The 22,923-nt window shown below is 36.0% G+C and overlaps 1 protein-coding gene across 11 annotated transcripts in view; it reads right to left on the bottom strand.

The window, feature by feature from the left end:
• Window positions 1-600: 600 nt before the first annotated feature.
• LOC126354916 (mucin-17-like) overlaps window positions 601-22,923 on the bottom strand; it is a 518,430-nt gene continuing 496,107 nt past the window's right edge. For all 11 annotated transcript variants that reach the window (XM_050004997.1, XM_050004993.1, XM_050004988.1 and 8 more), the window contains 4 exons: window positions 21,586-21,645; window positions 13,356-13,463; window positions 9,967-10,067; window positions 601-1,355 (listed from right to left, as the gene is read on the bottom strand). In XM_050004997.1, coding sequence (XP_049860954.1) covers window positions 1,352-1,355; window positions 9,967-10,067; window positions 13,356-13,463; window positions 21,586-21,645 — 273 coding nt within the window. In that variant the 3' untranslated portion in view covers window positions 601-1,351. The remainder of the gene's footprint in view (window positions 1,356-9,966; window positions 10,068-13,355; window positions 13,464-21,585; window positions 21,646-22,923) is intronic.

Below are 22,923 nucleotides of genomic sequence, written 5' to 3' on the forward strand. Positions count from 1 at the left end.
TCTTCCTTGTGTTCTTATTGGGAATATGAGCAATAAGAAACTAATGACATTTTATTAACAAATATCATTTATTAATATACAAACAAACATACACTGTACAAACAACAAAAGCAATTTTATACACGTGTTTCTGAAAGTAACTGCACCTAGTCTTCTGAGAGACATAAATCACATACATATCAGTAAAAGAACTACCAAACATTTCCTGTTATCAACAATGAATTGGGAGATTACATACTGAAAACATTTTCTGGAATATCAGCAGATTAGCTGATAATTGTTAATAAATCTTGGTTTACAACATATATGCATTATTTGTGTCTTAGTTTTGTCCTCAGTCACACTGCAAAGATCACTTTGGCAGCATTATACTAAGTCTCATATAAAAAAATTATTACAAGCACTTTGTACTTTCTCTGAACTGGAAAACTACTGTGGCAGTTTCATAATACAAAACTGAGTCAAGCTGCTGCTTTAAAGGAAATTCACATCCACAAATTAAAAAAGTATGGAGATAAAAGATTCTAGAACGTAAATTTCATTTCTGACCACTCACTTGAAAAGAAACAGTAATATGACTTTCAGACTGTGATAATAACGTTATCGAACCAAGAGCATGTACAGTACCTCATTACACAGGATCATAGGTGGTATGAGACCCAAATATATTTACAGAACAAAAATTAAAACAAAGATAGTGTAATATTTACAACTATACCAGATGTCATTTTACACACTGTTAATCAAAATCACATCAAGCAGAAATTCCATCTTAAGCGAAGGACAGTTAAAGCTGTTACACATAAAAGGGTGGTCATCTGTTAGTGGAAATAAAATGATTTTTGCTTTTCATTAATGACAACAAATTATGCTATTACTCCAGTAGACAAGTGATCCTTATGAACAGTCATCTAACACTGGAGTTCAGTTTTATGCATTTAATTTTGGGTTCGCAAGATGCATCATGCTTGAACAAAATAAGGACTTTAAATGCTGTGAATCTTTCAGGTGCTGATTTGTCTCAGTTGAAAAAGATTCATACAAACCCAAAACAAAATACACACTAGGATCTAAGTCAGCTGTTGTTGACAAGCTTTTATGAAGTTATTTGTCCTTGCACAGCCTTTCTGTACCTTTTCACTAGCTTCCTCAAATGAGATACTCTCATATGACTGAAGTACACAGAATAGACTGGGGTATAAAATAAGGAACTTCTTTACCAAATTGAATGCCACAAATCACAAATGTAGCATATTAATTAAATTGGTTATTCCCTGAATTTGGTACTTCCATCCTGAGATATTAGTATTGCAAGTTGTCATATGATTCTTCATGTATTCTTTCCATTGTTTCACCTGAAATAGAAAAACCAAAGTCCATTGTTTGCATTGCATGTAGAAATGAACATAAGAGGTATGCTTTCTAATTTGTACAAAATGCTTAAAACATGTACAACTTATGTTAGTGTAATTATGTGAATGTTCAACACAGTGAGGAAAGTAAAGCAAAATTTAGGTATTAGGCATGGCTGCATGGGTCTCTTACAACCATGAGACTTGGATATCCCACACAATCAGAAGTTTAAAATGAAGATATTAATAATGTAAATTTTTGAACAAAATATAAATTACTGAATGTGTAAATAATATGTGAAGAAAATTCACTTTGCAGAACCATTGAGCAGTGGACACTTGCTAAAATAAGTGACTGAATACTGTAGCTTAGTTTTTCATTCCATATTTTTCTTCAGAGCCTGACACACAAAAACACATATACACTCCTTGATCAAAAGTATTTGGGCACCTATAAGTAGCATACCTTTCACCCTTATGACAGCTTTAACACTGCTGCGGACACTCTTAGTGAAGTTTCTGTATGAGTATGGAGGAATGGCAGCCCCTAATTCTTCAACAACCAAACTATGAGTAGGTGGTGATATTGGACATTGGTGTCTGGAGCGAAGTCAATGTTATAGCTCATCTTAAAGGAATTCCATTGGGTTCAGGCCAGGACTCTGAGCAGACCAGTCCATTTTAGGAATGTTACTGTCCACAAACCATTGCCTCACAATTGCTGCTTTATCACAGGATGCGACGTCATGCCAAAACAAATAATCATCTTTTCAAATTATTGCTCTTCTATAAGCAGTACACAATAATGTAAAAATTGTTCATATACTTCTCCATTTATTGTGCTTTTTCACAATAAGGGGATCACACTCCAACCACGAGATACACTGCAACACTGATATCAGAAATAATATTGCGAATATTGCCAATGACAGCTAACAAAAATTTAACATTCACATAAATATTGGAAAACTGAAGAATTCTGTCAGAATTTCCAAAAGTATTATCTGTACATGTTACAGTTCAGAATTATGTAGTTTTACAAATTGCACAGAATGGGAAGTGAAATGTGTATGCCCCAAAGACATTTTATATGATCCAACAATCAATACAAACTCATCTGTGAGGAAATGGTTATTTCTACCAAGTATAAAGTAAGTGAACTTGGATAAAACTGACAAAAATAATATAAAATGATAGCTGAGAGAAACAGACATAAATTATAATAATTAATGTATGTGCCAGAGGCTAGCCCCATTAAATGAAAGCAGTCAGCACAGAGGTAGTGGCTGATGTACAGACAATAAAACAAAATTTCCTCACTAAATCACCATCAACAAATGAAACTGGAAACTTATATTTGCTGACAGTACATTGTGAGTCTAAAGATTAAACACAATACTGCATCAATATGACTTTCAGGTTGATGTTACATAAGCCAGTGAATTGGATTACTAACCTGATGACTGTGGTTGCATATGTTTATCAAGAGGTATTAACTAGCTGCTAAATCTCAACATCATCTTCTATTTTCGCTGATGACACTACACTACTTATTGGTAATTCAGTAGATAAACTTGAGGTAACATCAAATAAGGTTTTAAATGAAATGTTGAACTTGTTCAACATTAATGGTCTTTCTTTAAATTACTGTAAAACAAACTACATTCAGTTCCACAAAACATCCAAAAATGAGGAAATAGTAATACAAATAGGTGAGCAGACAATAACCAGGCTAGATTCCTCAAAATACCTAGGCTTGCATATTGATATCAAACTAATTGGTCAAACCACATCGTGGATCTATCCAAAAGACTAAGTTCAGCAACATACGCATTGCACATTGTTTCTTCTTATAGAAATATGGAAACCATGAAGTCAGCGTATTATGGTTACTTTCATGCAATTATGGCATTTGGAATTATATTTTGGGGAAATCAGACACTGGCTAAAAAAGTATTGTGTGTACAAAAAAAGAGCCATAAGGATCATGTGTGGAATCCATCCTAGAGCCATATGCAGGAATCTTTTTGAGAAGCTTGAAATACTTACATCCACTGCGGAATATATATTCTCATTTATATGCTTCATAAGGAAAGAAAAATCCATCTTTAAGCTGAATACTGCATTTCACAGTCATCTTACTAGAAGGAAACATGATATCCACCATGAACAACCAAATCTAAGTATGGTGCAAAAAGGAGTCCATTTGAGTGACTGTAAGATTTTTAATGCCCACCCTTCAAGAATTAAGTGTTTGGTAGATGTTTAAAAAAACCTTAAGGCAGTTCCTATTGCAGGGATCATTTTATACAACAGAAGAGTTCCTGAACTACAGAGTTTAACATTTCTTGTATTGTAAATTGCAAATGTATGCACAAATTTGTATTTGTAATACCAAATATTTTTATTGTAAACATACATTTTGCAATATTTATTTCTCTGTAACACTTATTATTTTGTAATCTTTATCTATCTCTAAAATGTATTTTTTGTAGTGGGACCTAAGTTACTGTTTACTGTTTTTTGTTTTGTAATCTCTATCTATCTCTAAAATATATTTTTTGTAGTGGGACCTAAATTACTGTTTACTGTTTTTGTTTTGTTTTATGTATTACCATAAATTCTGGCCAAAAGCTTGTAAAATTGACACATTCCATATCCTGTGATAGTTCCACAACATGGATCACCGAAACAAGAGATAAATAAATAAAACTACTTCTTAACTTCAACTTTTTAAAACTTAAAGAAATACAGCAGTTTACATACTCACTGAAGTCAGCTACTCTAAATATTTACACTTACAGCACTTTCACCATAATGCCTCTTAGATATTCACTCCATATGAGTGGGAGAAAACTTCCACTTAAAACATCAAATGCCAAATTAAAATGTAAGTTTCACTTGGTACCACCATACTTTTTCATTTCTCTAAGTAAACCTCCCTGTCTAGTGACTGAACAGTGGCTCCTACACCCATCTACTCATGTTAACCGAACTTTTCTTAACAAAAGTAAGTAATGTAGAAGATAAATCTACAGAAACCAAACAAAACCACCACTGTATGTGCTTTACCTACAGTACTGATCCTATTTTTGATCCCATTGAAAATATACAGTCAAAATAAATAAATAACTGAACATTTGTGGTGAACATTTAATTACAAATACTTGGAGATTTTCATTAAAGGATGACAACTCAAGTCCTATAGTGATATGTACACAGACAGTGCAAAATTCACAACTAAGTTGATTGAATACACTGAATAGTTTTAAATTGCAACAGACTTTGTAACAAAATGGTATATTTTCAAGTTCTTTAATAGCCAGTATTAACCCCTCAGCTGTGGTTAACAAACTGAGTTCAGCCTGCCTGGCAGTGCTGCACTGTGTGCTCCATCAACACTGCTTGGGCCCACAGCTGGAGACATTCAGGATGTTCTACAAAGTGTATTTAGAGTTTTACACCAGCTGCAAGTGTCCACTTAGTATTTTCACATTCATTTTCAATGATAGATTGTTAATTATAGTAATTAATGAGACAAATAAATATGCTGAACAGTTTGTAAGTTCGCATTGGTTACACAGAAACAATGACCATAAGTGAACAGATGGGTAGCAAATAACAATTGAGATTTCTATTCTTTGTTCACAATCCTACAAAGCATGCATCAGAAACCCAATTTTGAAATGTATTAATTGAGGAAAAAAATCTTGAAACATCTATTATCTGGAAAGTATTGTGCAGGTATTTGCTCCTTCAGCTAAAACCTTCATGTAACAGTCAAAATAAATCATCTGTAACGTACTTATTTTCATAACAATGTTCCAGTTGCCAAAGCTTCAAATTGTCAACAACTTACAAAAACAACAATCACTTGATTTCAGGAAAATGCATCAAAACATGTCACATTATGCCACGCTCCAAGAAAGCACTGTGAGGCATGGGAATAATTACACAGGCGGGAACAGATAGCGGCACAAGGGACAGTCCGATCAAGGGGTTAAAGTATGATTGTTTTAATATCGGTGACCACGCAGCTCTTCTGACTGCCAGTCAATATAAAGTCCAGATGCATGCACTGCTGCCTACACATATAGTCTTTGGTTAACTGCAGCGATGACTGGAAGCCATGTGGCCAAAACATCAGAAATGGAGGTGGTGTGCATCAGAGTGCTTGTTGTAAAATGTCAATAAATGGATCTGTTCAGAGTTAACCTTCTCAAATAAATATTCAAGAACTTCCAGTTAATTATGCAGTAAGGACCTGTCCTTGAGTAAAACATTTGTTTGACAACATACTGCATGCATGGCTATTTTGGAAGATGCTTTTCTCTGACTCAACTGTATAGGGGTTCTGAAATTAATTGTGAAAGAGCAACAGCATCTACTTCTTCCACATCAGCCTTCTCTTTCTTTTCTATCATGTTGTATGACATATTTCTATTAATGCAGATTTTATCATATCTAATATCTATGTACCCTTAATTTCGCATGTAACATAAGCTTCCCATAAGCCCCAATACTTTAAGCCCTTTACTATCTTTTGTTTTCCTCAAATTACCTTTCATTTTTATGTACTCAGAATCTACTCTTCTATAAACATAGATTTTCCAGTTTCTTCATATACACTGCCTGACAAAAAACATGAAACACCCAGACGATACAGTTAGATGCCTGTGCAACATTTTACATATACACAACACTGCCAGTTAGATAAATGATTAGAGCTGTAATTCTTTGCAACAGGTAGAATGGCCATCAGAGTTCATTAATTGCTCATGTTTTGTGTTACCAGACTTGGTAGGCTATGTAGAACAGGCAAGAATAGCATCAGATGTTGAGTGATAACTGTGAAGGACACAGAGATGCCTAATATTGTGTGAGGCAGTGTTACCAGCACTTGGCAGAGTCTGAAATAGGCCTCATTGTGGATCTCCATTTGGTTGACTTGTCAAATAATGCAACATACAGATTTGAGGAGCACTCATATGTAACAGTGACCTGATGTTGCACTGAATAGGAGCATGAAGGGCAAGCATACTTGTCGTCAAGGTTCCTGTAAACTGTGTCTGACCGCCACACCATTGGTCAAAGGCTAGCAGCAACTGGACTAGTGGATTATTGTCCCACGAATATGCTACTGTTCACACCACAAGACAAGCAGCTGTGTTTGGTGTGATGCTATGATTGGAAAGCAAGAAGTGCTGATGAATAGTGTAACCTAGGGAGAGGTCCGATTCTTCCAGTGTTTTGAAGAGGCAGAGTGATGTTACTACTGACATCCTGGTGTATGGAGTCATTAGGTATGACTTCAGGTCATGGCTGGTAGTGACTGAGGGAACTCTAGTGGCACAATGCTACATCAAGGACATGCCATGACTTCATATGTTACCTCTCATGCAACAGAATTGTATTGCCATTTTTCAACAGAACAGTGTTCATCCTTACATGGCATATGTATCAGTGAACTGTCTGCATGATGCAAAGGTACTCCAGTGGCCAGCATGATCCAAAGATCTGTTTCCAATAAAATGTGTGGAACCAGCTCAGACATCAGCTCCATCCTTATGCCCATATACAGGATATCAAGGACCAGTTACAACAGCAGTTACGGACCAACTTGCCTCAGGAGAGGATAGAACAGCTTTATGACACTCCTCCTAATCGAATCAGAGCATACACCCAGGCCAGAGGTGGTAAAACATCATAATGATCAGTGGGCTCATACCGCCAAGTACTTTGTAAATCCAACTTTAATTTGTAATCACTACACTAACATCACATACCCTCTCAAACCCTGTAGTTTCATAAATGATTCATCAGTTTTGGTTCTGATTCACTGCATTTCAAGTTGATTTCATTTCAAAACAATTCGCTATTTTACAGTTTTAAGTTACCTCTTTTCTACTGTTGTATTTGAAGCTAGCGTCTTCGATTACATGCCCACAAATTTTTCTCATCTGGTTTTTCAGCATCTATGGTGGCCTCTCCAGCCTGAATTATAAGGAGCACTCAAATAAAACCCGTTCATTAGTGCAAAATAACGTAATGATTTTACTAACTCAAAAATGTAGTTATTCACAGTGCACATACTCGAAAATGGTCGCCAAAACTGTTGGCACATTTATCCCATTGCAACACTAGCCTGTCGATTCCATCCTTGAAGAAGTTAGTGGGCTGCTGTCAGATCCAGGCCTGGACCCACCCACACACTTCATCATCTGTTGTGAATTGATGTCTGCGAATAGCTTGTTTTAGAGGTCCAAACACATGAAAGTCACACGGTGGAAGGTCAGAACTGTATGGTGGATGTTCCAGCATTTCCCACCAAAACTGCTGCAATGTCATCTTCACCGCAATGGCCATGTGTGTGTGGGCAGGCATTACCTTGCAGGAGAATAAAACCATTGGACAACATGCCTCTGCATTTTGACTTGATGACTCATCTAAGGTCCTGTAAAGTGACTTGCTAAGGCTGGGAATTGATGGTGGTTCCCTGTTCCAGGAACTCAACAAGCAGTGGTCCCTTGTAGTAAAAAAGAAGGGTATCATGAGCTTACCAGAACTGGTGTGCATGGCCTTTGATTTCTTTGGAGGTGGTGAAGTTGCATGTTTCCACTGCTTGCTCTGACACTTGCTTTCTGGTTCAAAATGGTGACAACATGTTTCATCACCAGTGACAATACATGACAGAAAGCCTTATTCCTCCTCATGATAAAGTTGCAGATGACCAAAGACAGCGCCATTCGAGTATTGTCCTGTTCGGTGGTCAGTTGGTGGGGAACCCACTGCACACTAATTTTTCGAAAGTTCAATTGTTGATGCATTATGGTATGGGTGGTGCCCATGCTAATACCCAGTAACCAATGGATCTCATCTACTGTGATTGTGCAGTTGTCCAAGACTAAAGGATTCACTTCCGCAACCATTTTCGGTGTGACGACACAATGAGCCTTGTCTTCCAGTGACTCGTACCCCTCAAGGAACTGTGTGTGCCATTCCACAACACTTGAACAACTCAGACTATACTCACCATACACAGCCTTCATTCTATCGAAACATTTCATGGCCCCCAACTCCCTCCACCTCCAAAAATTAAATCACTCCTCGTTGTTCCTGCTTTACTCACTTGCATGTTCTGTAGTGGACAACAACTTGTGTGACCACCTTCTCTTTGGCGTGAAACCACACTGGCACCACATCAAACAGTATGCACGCATCAGTATCTTTACCAATAGAAGGCACCACCATACCTGCAGTTACGTGGTGCCACCTTGCATGTAAGGCAAAGGTATATGCACTGACCAGTTTTCATTTGAAGGAAGCTCATATTCCCTTTCTTACAGTATTTTAGTCCTTGACAACTGAACTGTACTCTATCTATGTGGCTTGGTGATTACTGCCTTAGAAAATTTCTCTTCATAGTATTTCTCTTTTTCTTCGTCCTTTATAATTTCAACTTGCTATCATTCTCTTGTAGATTGTGGTCTATCCTTTGCAGCCAAGTGTTTGCTGTCCAACTTTTTGCATAGCTGTAATTTAGTCCAGTTGTTACCCTTCTGCATGTCTCCATCTTTTCTGGGTAATATCTTTCTGTTACGATTTCATGAGAGGGTTCACCATATGATGTTTCTGGTTCACTCACTTAAAACTGATTTATGAAATTAATTAGCCATATTTCGGGGAGGGTAGGAAGTAGTATCTTTATGCAGTTCATACTGCCTATTTTCAGCAGTCCTATAACACTCACTCAAGGGTCAGAATGGCTTGTGATCATTTGTACACCCTGGACCCACACACTTGAATTGTTTTTAAGTGCCATACAAGTGTTTCACAATCAATCTCTACTACAGATAAAAATCAGTTCCTTTATATCACACCAATGAGATTTCCATATAACGGAAACTATTTCCCATATATTTCGTGTTATTCTTGTTTCAGTGAATAAATTTCTTCCCAGCAATATATGTTACTTATCAAAACTTACCCAATCCACTTCTAAATGTGACTTCATATGCCATTTAAAGAAGACATTTACACGTCTTATCAAAATTAGGCAATGGAATGTGCACGAGGGAATAACAACATGGAAACGATAATTTGCAAATCACCACATAGAGAATACAATGAACTGCAGTCAGATACAATGAAAAAGACTGCTATTAATATTACAATTTTCTAACAGAACCCTTCTTCAGAAGTAGAAAACTCGCACACGTTCACACAACAGCTCTTGCACACCTGGCCACTGTCTCCAAGTGTAAGTTGTTGTTGAGAGAATTTGTATAAGTTTTCTACTTATTAAAATTAAAGATATACCAAATCCACCTCAGTCCACAGTTCTTCAGTTATAATTTGCCAAGTGCATAAGGTGAGTTTTTCATCAACTCATGGGAGTAGAAAGTGAAGAGAAATTGATTACACAAAAATATCAAGCGGGACAAGGGAGAAATTTTAGTCCATAGGCTTAGAGAAATGTGCTGTCTTTCATGAATGAACACTAATAGTCATTAAATTAATGATTGGACAAATTGGAAACATTTTTAAGTTGAAGAGATATGAGAAACACTGATTATAAGAATTATCAGCTATAAGTAGTCACATTTTCATTTACCGTAACTGGAAGTTTCCTGCTTGTGCTGAACCCAGGCTAAAATACTGGCTCAGTAGATTTGTGCCACTCCTGAAGAATGACTGGAAAGAACGAGTTGCACCCTGTAACATTACGAGATTAATTTTACAAACAGTAATGGTAATTAAGAGTTGTTTAAATCAAATATTTCTTCCACTTAATATGGCAGAAAATTCACAATCAAATCTGCTAACTCATTACTTTAGACTTGTAATAAACAAGTGGTTTACATTATTTGTGTCTGTATTTTTTTTTAATGTCTGCTTGTCTGCTTGTGTCTGTGTATGTGCGGATGGATATGTGTGTGTGTGCGAGTGTATACCTGTCCTTTTTTCCCCTTAAGGTAAGTATTTCCGCTCCCGGGATTGGAATGACTCCTTACCCTCTCCCTTCAAATCCACATCCTTTCGTCTTTCCCTCTCCTTCCCTCTTTACTGAAGAAGCAACCGCTGGTTGCGAAAGCTTGAATTTTGTGTGTATGTTTGTGTATCTATCAACCAGCCAGCGCTTTTGTTTGGCAAGTCACATCAACTTTCTTTTTAGATATATATTTCCAATGTGGAATGTTTCCCTCTATTATATTCATCATGTATTTTTTTTTTTTTTTTTTTTTTTTTTTTTTTTAAGATCAGATAATCTTAACAACCAAAGAATTAACTACATATACAAATAGCACAAAATATTTTTATGTTAAATGTACCCGCTCACAATGTATGAAAAAGTCTAAGAAAAGTAAATCCACATTAAGATGAATGCAAATTTATATTTTAACAGAAAGAAAACTGTATTACTGCCACTCAAAAATAGTACAGGTGAAATTTTTTTTAGAGCTTTCAAAAGCTGGGAGTTATATGGTGTGTTATCAGTCATCTGGCATGAGGAAGCATTGAATCACAGTCACAGCAAAGGTGGCCATATTTACAACACTATGCGAACTAACCATGAATTAAAAGACCATCATGATTATCAAAATTCATGCTTTCACAGTTAAATTTCTATGTTTGGATAGCCGACAGAAACTTTTTCTCTGTTTAATATATATGATAATCAGTGGGTCAAGGTGACTATTGCTTGATGAGGGTCGTTAACAGTTGTCCAAAAAGGAAATGCATTGTTAGCCCTCAGATTAAATCTTTAATCAGTGTGGGAAGATAAAAAAGAAAAGTAATTGCAAATGAATTATTTTTAAGTCACTGTTTGGCTTTTGACAAGAATGGTTCACAATATAGTTCGTGATATGAAAAGAATCCATTTCCACTCAGAAACAAAGTAACATCTCGCATGTATGAAGTGTAACACTTTAAAGCTGTCCAAATGCTTCAATATATCTTGACGTCTCTAGACCATCCAATCTGAGAATATTAACAACGCAGTCAATTCTTCATGAAGCCTTTAAAGTCATATTGACAACCTAACTTTACCATTCCCTAAACAGCAGTAAAAATCAATAAAACCCATGCTAAAATTTCATTCTCGCCATTAATAATACACAATGCAATAACATTGCACATTAAGTAAACTAACGATTTCTGTACCAGTAATGCTCTTTATTTCTTTTGCCTTATGTATTACTAGTTATTTTCAATTGTAGAATCCTTTGGTTATTTTGTATGCTACTGAGTTTTGGAACTAAGTATTTATGGTTACGACTATAGTGTATTAATGTAAGTGGAATGATTGCATCCTGCATTTTACTTTGTTTTACGCAGTCGCAGTTTACAATATAACAGAACATGAAAGATAGAATTGGGTTAATTAGATTCTCTCTTGATCCATCAAACTGCGCATCAGGTAAGTTTCCTTTCTTTTCTTTATCTTACTACTCCCTCACCATATAAGCACAATCCACACTCAGCAAGAAATTCTCTAATACACTTGTGTTAAAAGAGACTCTTATCATAGAATCTCTTTACTGGCAACCTATTACAACTTAAAAGTTTTTCATTTCTTAAGAAATTAAATGTAGTTTTATCAATTACATAAGGTCACTCTGTAGTATATCAATGTCATATCAATGGAGACATGATTATACACCCTTTCAAGCTGTATTTATGTTTTTCAGTAAAATGTTCTAATTGATTCATTTACTTCATAGATACAGAGTTGTTAAATACCATTCACATTTGACTGTTTATTTGTGTATCCATATATCTTACTTTGAAACTAATTTGTACCAGCTGAAAATGAGTCTCCTCCATTGCTGTGTACTGCTTGTTCTTTCAAATAGGAAATAACATCTATTTTCACATGCATCCCTATACTTCTACAATATTTTTATTTATTTATTTTTAATCTGTGAGCACTCTGCATGCTGCTGATGTCAATAATTTGTACATATTAAATTAATAATATTCAGGCATATAATAATATCATATGGTATTAAATTTAACAGTTAAATCATACAGATTTTCTTGCTAACTTAAAATGAGTATAAGTTAAATTTTAAGTTCTTCTTTCACACAATCAAAGTCTTCCTCTCTGACAAAAACCCTTCTTTTTAAGCCCCATTTGTATAACATTTATAAAAAATTTTAATGAGGTAGTGTGTGCTTCTAGTGGTAGTGCCCTGAACAATTTAACTTCAAGGTATATATAACTATTGCATGTCTTGCTCAGTCTAGCAAACAGCTGGTTGATAATTTCTTTTTGCTATGTATTATGATAATGCAATTAATGCCTTAATTTGTAGCTCTCTTGGCTCTCTATTGGGTGGACTAGGCAGCTAAGTACAAGTAATGATAGGACTGTCACAACAATCAGTGTCTTAAAAGGTGACCTACAGGCTATGTTGTTTCTGGAAACACCTGCTACACCCTTTTGCCACATAAAAACTCTTTTTTTTTTCAGTGGAGCCACCCCAAAGCAGTATGCAGTATGTTACGTGGCTATGAAAAAATGTATAATAGGAGCTAAGCATCAAGTTTGTACTCATATTTGCTCTCAGTTTACATTATAAGAATGTGATTCTAAGCTTACACCCACAAGTATAACAGACATACAACTAATGTTAGTACTGTATAAATTACAGATTAGATTTTCACATTTATTCTGATTTACAGTTAATCCATTGTCTTTAAACCAGATAATGGAAATTCTTAGGTTGTGTTTGATTTGTTTCTGTAGGTCCTCTATGTCATTTCCAGTTGCAGTGAAAGCGATCCCATCAGCATAAAAAAAGAAAAACAGATTTATACAGAGTGATACTGAATGAAAATAAATTAAAATAATTGCTGTCAATAACATTATTGTTGCCTATTTGACACTTTAACACTTGGTCCACATAAGATTATTGTGCATATGATCCATGGAGCATGAAACTAACCAACTAACTTTACTGTCTTTCATACCAATATATTGACTGATTTTCCCACCTGGATAACAGCACTCATAAACTGCGAAACAGCCTTTGTTACATCAATCGCAGCCTTCACAAGTGTGCCCTGTTCCCTTGGACCACGGATTTCATCTTCCCCACCACTCTGAAAGTAAATGCATGGCAATAAATGTATGTCACTAGACTGCAAGAGTATGATTTTGATAACAAAATTATGATACTTTCTGGAATACCATACACTTTTTACTTAAATGTATACCATCACATAAAATAACTAAATCACAACTAATCTGTTTCTATGATCTACAACTGGTTGGAATTTAGAAAAAGCAGGAAAAAGCAGAAGGTAAATCTGTTTCTGAAATCAGACAAATAAAGGATGTGTATGCAAAATATAAGCTGAACTATGTCACTATTAACTACATATAAAGGTACTTTGTATATAACAATAACAGAAATTTCTGGATGGTGCTATATGTAAAACAAATGGAAGGCAACCACCCTTCTCAATCAGATCAATGCATAGAGCACAGGAAGCATGGATTTGAGTGTCTGTGTGGTTGTGTGTGTGAATGTGTATACTACTGCTAGTAAAAGAGCTAGTGGTTGAAAACTATTGTGATTGCTACTTTCTGTTATGTGTTAGTGTGCCCCAAGCATCGGCACACAATAGGTGATTGGTTGCCTTTCCAATATTTTAAGTACTTTGTATATCAATTTTAGGACTGTTAACTGTAGTGTAGAAAAAATACACTGAGTGGTAACAAAAATGCATGAACTCAACAATGTCAGTACGACTGATGTAATTACAGTACAGTACTGCAAAACCAATTCAGGAAATAGAGGAAAGATATCCTTCTAATCCACCTGAGCACATCAATGGGCGGTCCACAATACTGATATGCTTCATTACACCTTCATCTGGCAGGGTCACTACGAATGGACCACCATTTGTCACTAGCAAGTCATGTGGGTCCATCTGCCAGCCAATTTAAGGTCAAGTGGCTGTAGGCCCAGCCTCAGTTCTCTTCAGTTGTTAATGTGTTCCTTTCCAAACCAGACTGAAGTATTGATGATGACTCTGCTGTACTACACTAATTATTCTACACCCTCACTGATATACCTCTATTACGCAGTACTTCACTGGACAGAGATATACAGTCAAGTGACTGTTTTGCCACCAAGTTGTTTTCACCACCATAGTTCAAGTTGTGTGTTAAGTCTTGATTGTTTTCATTTGTAGTTCTGGAAAATTCACAGTGTAGGTAACTCTTACAGCATAAGTGTCATTCATTCTGCATTGCAGTGTATTCATCAAAGTGTTAATAAATGTCTGTTGTGGTCAAAATTGAGGACTACAAGACATATACTTTCTTCTCTGTAAAGGATTGTAATCAAACATAAGATATGAAATTATACCAAAAGGATTTTACTTGTCTTCATCAAGCTTCACCCCAGACTAACTAAGCCCTATTACCTATCAGATAATTAAGATATTAAATACATTTATACACAACAATCTTTGATATTAATATAGAACAAGTGTTACACATTATTATAGCAACACAAAAGTGATATCAATAAGAAAAACGGATGAAACATATGAATCAATTTGAAGTAAACAGTAAATTTTAAAATAGAGCACTGAACCTATACAAGTTAATATACTGTTTCTTCTTTTACATAGGAGCCACTACTGACTACATTTATTTCAACTGTTTCTTCTTTCTTTTCTCCCATATTTCCTTCTTAGGTTTTTGATGAAAACCTTTGGAACCATGCAATTCTATTCTGAGTGGTGGACATTCCTCGGTATCTTGTGGGGTAATTCAGAGTTTGGATATGTCCCTTCCAACTTCTTTGCACCTTTCATTATCTACTTATAATTTACCAAAATAAGTGAACGTTCTTTTTGTCAGTCTGTTGGATGTGGTCACAGAAAGCTATTCTTCTTTTCCTAATCATGACTATAATGTTTTCAATACAAGTATAAATCATTATGAATTATTTTGAACTGTGTTTTCTCTTTAGCTGGTTCTAAAATTTGCCTTTATATTTTTCTTTCTATGATTGCCAATGTTCCTCCCACTGCCTTTTTGTTTAGAATTAAATATTATGCAGCATAAAGTGTTTATGGTGAATTACTGTAGTGTCTCAGTTTAGCAGTTAGATTAGATTAGATTAATACTTGTTCCATAGATCATGAATACGACACTTCGTAATGATGTGGAACGTGTCAGGTTAATAAAAGATGTCTGTACAAGAAATTACATTACACAAAATATTGCATGACACTAATGATTATGGGTTTTTTTTCCCCTTAGTTTATATCTAAAAATTCAGCCAATGAGTAGAAGGAGTTGTCATCTAGAAATTCTTTTAATTTATTTTTAAATGTTAGTTGGCTATCTGTCAGGCTTTTGATGCTGTTTGGTAGGTGCCCAAAGACTTTTGTGGCAGCATAATTTACCCCTTTCTGTGCCAAAGTCAGATTTAACCCTGCATAGTGAAGATCATCCTTTCTCCTGGTGTTATAGGTATGCACACTGCTATTACTTTTGAATTGGGTTGGATTATTATCAACAAATTTCATAAGGGAATATATATACTGTGAGGTTACTGTGAGGATCCCTAGATCCTTAAATAGATGTCTGCAGGATGACCGTGGGTGGGCTCCAGCAATTATTCTGATTACACGTTTTTGTGCAATGAATACTTTTCTACTCAACGATGAATTACCCCAGAATATGATGCCATACGAAACCAGTGAATGAAAGTAGGCATAGTAAGCTAATTTACTGAGATTCTTATCACCAAAATTTGCAATAACCCTAATAGCATACGTAGCTGAACTCAGACGTTTCAGCAGACCATCAATGTGTTGCTTCCAGTTTAACCTCTCATCAATGGACACACCTAAAAATTTTGAAAATTCTACCTTAGCTACAGACTTCTGTTCAAATTCTATATTTATTACTGGAGTTGTGCCATTTACTGTACGGAACTGTATATACTGTGTTTTATCAAAATTTAAAGAGAGTCCGTTTGCTGAGAACCACTTAATAATTTTGTGAAAAACATCATTTACAATTACATCACTTAGTTCTTGGTTTTTGGATGTTATTACTATACTTGTATCATCAGCAAAAAGAACTAACTTTGCATCTTCATCAATGTGGAATGGTAAGTCATTAATGTATATCAAGAACAGTAAAGGACCTAAGACCGAACCCTGTGGGACCCCGTGCTTGATAACACCCCAGTTTGAGGAATCAGCTGTTGTTTTAACATTACACGAACCACTTATTTCTACTTTCTGCATTCTTCCAGTTAAGTATGAATTAAACCATTTGTGCACTGCCCCACTCAAATCATAATGATTTAGCTTATCTAAAAGAATTCCATGATTTACACAATCAAAGGCCTTTGAGAGATCACAAAAAATACCAATGGGTGATGTCCGGTTATTCAGAGCATTTAATATTTGATCAGTGTAAGCATATATAGCATTTTCTGTTGAAAAGCCTTTCTGAAAACCAAACTGACATTTTGTTAGTACTTTATTTTTACAAATATGGGAGGCTACTCTTGAATACATTACTTTCTCAAAAATTTTTGATAGAGCTGTCAGAAGAGAGATTGGGCGGTAGTTGTTGACATCCGACGTATCCCCCTTTTTATGCAATGGTTTTACAATGGCATATTTCAGTCTATCAGGGAAAACACCCTGCTCCAAAGAGCTATTACATACGTGGCTGAGAATCCTACTTATCAGTGGGGAACAAGCTTTAAGTACTTTGCTGGAAATGCCATCAATTCCATAAGAGCTTTTACTTTTCAGTGAGTTTATTATTTTACTGATTTCAGAGGGAGAGGTTGGTGGAATTACAGTTGTTTCAAACTGCACAGGTATGGCCTCTTCTATTAATAGCCTTGCCTCTTCTAGTGAAGATCTAGATCCTATTTTCTCCACAACATTTAAAAAATGATTATTCAAAATATTTTCAATTTCTGATTGTTTGTTAGTGCACTTGTCATTCAGTTTTATTGCACTAAAGTCTTCCTGTGCTCTTGGTTGCCCTGTTTCCCTTTCAATAATATTCCAAATTGCTTTAATTTTATTATCAGAGTTACTGATCTCAGACATGATACACATGCTTCTGGACTTTTTAATAACTTTTCTTAGTACCGCACAATAGTTTTTATAATATTGAACAATTTCGGGGTCAGTACTCCCTCTTGCTGTTAGATACAATTCTCTTTTGCGGTTGCAAGATATTCTTATTCCTTTAGTTAGCCAAGGTTTTTATATGTTTTCTTGGAATTATGTTTAACTATTTTCTTGGGAAAACAATTTTCAAATACCCTTAAAAATGTATTGTGAAATAAGTTATATTTCAAGTTTGCATCGGGTTCCTTATTCACTTCATCCCAGTCTAGCTGCTGTAGGCTTTCCCTAAAGTTTGCAATATTTATATTGTTAATTGAACGCACTGCTTTGAAAGTCTGATTTATTATACTGCATGGAGCTATGTCAAGTACTGTAACAAGCTGTGCACTATGATCTGAAAGACCATTCTCAACAGGATAAACATTTATGTCCTTAAACTTATCTTGGTCTATAAAAAAGTTATCTATCAATGTACTGCTGTTCTTTGTTATCCGAGTAGGAAAATCAATGACGGAGCTCAAATTGAAAGAACTGAGTAATACTAAAAGGTCATTCTTCCTATTACACTCTTTCAGGGAATCAACATTGAAATCCCCACAAATGATAATTTGCTTAGGAATATTGATTTCTTATTATGTACATTCTTAGTGAGGTAGTACACTTTTTTCATCTTTTTAACTCTTTCTTTAATCATTGCTTCCTCTGAAATGTCTTGTTCAGTTACTTCTCTTAGATACTTGAATTTGTTAGTTTCTCATTTTTCCATATTTAGTTTTCAATAGCTTGGAGAATGCCTTAGTCTTTATCATGGTTTTCTCAAAGGAGATTTGTAAGTCTGCTTTTTCAGCTGGTTCTTTCATCTGTTCTATAGTCTGTTCCTTTAGACATGTAAGTTATTATTACATGCCAAGGCAGGCAGAAGATGATAACATCATTGGTCACAATTCCTTATGGTCTCATTCTCACTGATGCTGGGATCCAGAGTAATACTGTGAGCATCAAGTCATGAATGTAGGGGACTATGGTACAAGGATGTGACAATGTGACACATGGAAGTTTGGGTAGATACAGGAGTTGTGTATAGAAGACCAAAGTAGTTTAGGTGAGCACTTGGGATAAGCAGGAAATCCAGGGTTGAGCACCAGTCTGGCTCAAATTTTCATATATCACCAACAGATAGCATATCTATACCCAACACATCCATTGTCAAGATATTCGCACCCACAGAATTTATTTCAAATTAATTCTACAGTGCTCTCAGTCTTTCTGTATTTAGTTTCCATTATCTAGGGAGCTGCCTTTGTGATGGTCATGAATTATTATTGTTTCAGTTGTTCCCAGTTTTCTGGTTTCCAGTTTACCACTAAAGTTTCTTCTTTGTTCATGTTTTGCATGTCCACAGTATGGCTTATTTCCTGGTACTTCTTAAGTGGAAATTAACTTTTGTTACAATGGCCAGAATCTAAATCAGCACTTCTTATTACCTTAACATTCTGGATTTCTTGGCAGGATTATCTAGATATTGCAACCTGATCTGCTCAGTCCACTCCCATTAATGTGACCACTGTCTTTTTTATGTCAACGTGCAATAACCAGTCACAGGCAGCAGGTCCCAGCATTCAGAGTGAAGGGTATATAAAGTGTGTTGGGAGGGGGGTTGTAGAAAACAGTGCAGTCATCGTCATAACGCAGAAATGAAGCAATTTGTCTGCCATCCAACAGGGCATGATCATTGGCTTTCAGGTCATGTGTGGAAGCATTTGTGAAATTGCTAAGTTTGTAAACAGTTCGCATGCCACCATGGTTATTTGGTATTATCCAAATCCAGCATTGAGGAAACTGTGGTGCAGCAAAGGCCATAGATAAAGGGTAAACAGCGGCTGCCCATCCAGATGAACCAAGGGGCTACCAAAGGTGTATTGTCAATTACCATTGTTTGTTTTTAATTATTTTTCTACTTAATTAATGAAACAGCTATTATATTTTTGCATTCCAAGCATCAATAAATTATCAGGAGACATGAATGATCATGAAATAAATATAAAAAAAAAACAAATCTCACTGGTTCAATGACGTGAGCTACAACTTAATCATGAAGAAATATTTTTGAACATGTTTGTAATTGCTATCTCCTGGTAACTGATAGAATATAAACATATTTCAAGCATGAGAAGCATGTGTTTCTGTTGTTTTCTATTCTTATTATGTTTGGCTCTTTTCTTTATATGTAACAATTTTGTATAGCGTCTTAAGATCTGCACATCTTACACTTTACTCGATTTTCTAATATGCATATATTTTCGTAAATGTGATTACTTTTGCTTTAAAAGTGAATGTGTTGAAGATTCTACCTGTTTGTGGCTCAGATGTAGCAACAACTGTAGAATTGCATAAAAAGTTCTCAGTTTACGTGCCGCATCAAATTTGGATAAAATTCTGAGCTTTTGATGACTACCTCTGTCATCTTCGTCAGGGGTAAAACAGACTGTCGTGGACCGGTGAGGCATCCGTTTTTATAAGCAGTGGACAGCTTCTCATTGGCTGGATAATGTCACGGCGAAAAAGGCGCATATGGAGATGGTGGCCTCAATGTCCATAGATTCTGTTTGCACACTTTATCCAGTATTGCTTGCAGCACCATCCATCATACAGGTGGAGAATTGCAAGGAATGTAAGAAGTCTCGCTCTGCGCCCTTTCTTTATCAACTGCATGCTTCCATGCAATTCTGAGTGCATATCCGGAGTCTCTGTGAAAGATAATCTCGGCCTGAGAGTACTGGGAATTTACAGCATTCCTTGCGAGTATGGCAAAAATTACATTGGCCAGTCTATAAAAACTGTTGCCAATCACTGTGTGGATCAACAACGTCACCTGAAATACAGGTATCTAGAAAAATCTGTGGTGGCTGAGCAGTTTGATAAATAAACATAAGATTTTATTTGATGAAACAAGCAGTTGAAATTAGACTATGTGAAATTAATTTCAACAGAGACTCCAGATATGCACTCAGTAATGCATGGAAGCACACAGTTGCTAGAGAAAGAGCACAATGGGAGACTTCTTACATTCCTCGCAGTTATCCTCCTGTTTGCAATGGATGGCACTGCAAGCAACACTGGATAAAGCGTGCAAACAAAATCTAAGGAGGCCGCCACCTCCGTACACGCCATTTTCACCGGTCCACGACAGTCAGTTTTACTCCTGACGAATATCTTGTAAAAATCCCATACTGACAAGCAAAATTTGTGTATTGGCTGAAGAAAGGTTTTGTAAGCCATCTCCATTGTGGGTGGTCAACATTTCCTGAGGCTTGATCCAATAAATCTCAGTCTGGCATCTGCCTTCCCTGTGGTCAGTTTTGTGTGTTCATTCCACTCTGAATCTCGTATTCATAGATGTTTTATGGCTGCAACTGCTCATAGTGATTGTTTGCAATCTTGTAATCATAAGAGGCTTAACTGCTAATCCATCGACAACAGAGCGGATAATGCAGTGCGCCTGTGTAAAATACGTGACAAAAAGTGTTTGTGCTGTCACAAAAAAGAAGAAGAGCTAAGAAAAAACAAGGAGAGGAGAATGCCAGCTGCAGCATCCAAACTGCTGTCGATATTGTACCACTGTAGAAACTGAAGATACATGTAATTTGCCAGATGAAGATGGGTGCAACCCAAAATGCTTATTGGCATAAATAAAACACATTAAAAAAACAAAAAGTGGCTGGTCGTGGTATTCTTATAGTAAAAAATCATTATTCATGGCCACAGAACTCAACAGTCCAAATAAAATAGACAGATTGTTATTTTAATATGTTTCCATTAGGTCACTTTCTTGTCTGTTTGTGTGTTCTGTACACATTTTGCAATTGATGAACTAGAGAAATTATATTGGTTTTCTCCAATGCAATGAAGGAAGAGGATAAAATGACTCCAACTTTGGCTGGTCTCTAGATGAAAAGAGGATACTCATATCGGCAATTTAATAGGTATCTATGACAATAAACGTTAAGGTTAAATTACATGTCTAAGAAGCATATAGGTAAAATTGCCAAATGTGTTTTGTTATAGTATCATGATGAAATAAAAAATTAGTACACACCAGATCTGCTCCTGGATCTATACTTCCTGCATCTGGCTGGAGGGCAGATGAGAAAAGACTCTGAAACAAATAAAAAATAAGGTTGTGCCTGGTTTTATTCAGGTAAAAATTAAAATCAAATATTATCTCCTTTATATTCATACAAATGAGATACTGAACATTTGAAAAAATTAAAAAAAGGAAGAAGAAAAAGAAGATGCTGGTGATAATGATGATTACAATGATGATTATGAGGAAAGTTCATTAGTAATGGTGGAAGTAAAAGGCAACAAGTAGCTATAAATCAAATTGAGGGCAAAATGGAACTTTAATAATTTCAGAGAATTAAGAGGTATGGACATTTCATAGGTATGGACATTTCATAACTACCAGGGAAACAAAAGAAGGATGAAAAAACAAGGAAAAAAAAGAGAGGAAGGAGAATATTCATTAACTAAGAATTCTGAAATGGGAAAAGCACCAGTAAGATGACTACATATGATGAAGTAGGCAAGTAAAAAGGTGGAAAATTTAACATGGATATTGAACAATGGAAACTCCAGGTTGGTATATCAACAATATAAGGAAAACGATAGACTGCTACTCACCATAAAGAAGATACAATTAGCTGCAGTCAGGCACAATGGAAATACTTGTTATAAATTTGGCTTTTAGCCAAAGCCTCTTTCAGAAATGGAAACACGCACACATTCATGCACACAAGCTAACACACCTCACACACACGACCACTATCTCCAGCAGCTCAGACTTTAATGCAACAGTCTCGTTGAATGGAAATGGAAATCTGGAGGGGTTGGGGAAGGCAGAGAGATACCAAGGTACGTTTGGGGAAGGAACAGAGGAGAGCTGTTTGGTGAAGCATGCTGGGACTAGAAGGAGGTATGACAAGATTGTCAACAGGTTCAGTGTTGGGAGGCTGCAGAGTGGGAGTTGTTGGGGTAGAGGGGAGGGGGGGAGGGGGGGGGGGAATTGGAATGGGAGATGGAAAATGAGAGGAGGAGGGAAGGGGAAAGATGGGTGAGTGAACTGGCAGAGGGCGACACACAAAGAGCATGTGGGAATGTGAATAGGGAGGAGGTGATAGGCCAGAGAGGGTGGGAAGTGTAGTATGGAGGGTGTGGAGATAGTAGATTACAATTATAGTGAGCTGCGTCCAGGATAATTTTTGGAGTTGAGAATGTGTTGTAAGGGTAACTCCTGTCTCCGGAGTTACCCTGAGGCACAACATGCAGCTAAACATAACATGTTTGATTTCAATAGTTACTTCCCAACCTGGGCCATTTGATGCTCCCCTCCACCACCAACATTTCTGAACTGTGCACATGCCAGTTATCCTTA

This window comes from Schistocerca gregaria, chromosome 3 (assembly GCF_023897955.1).
Source record: "Schistocerca gregaria isolate iqSchGreg1 chromosome 3, iqSchGreg1.2, whole genome shotgun sequence".
Classification (NCBI taxonomy): domain Eukaryota; kingdom Metazoa; phylum Arthropoda; class Insecta; order Orthoptera; family Acrididae; genus Schistocerca; species Schistocerca gregaria.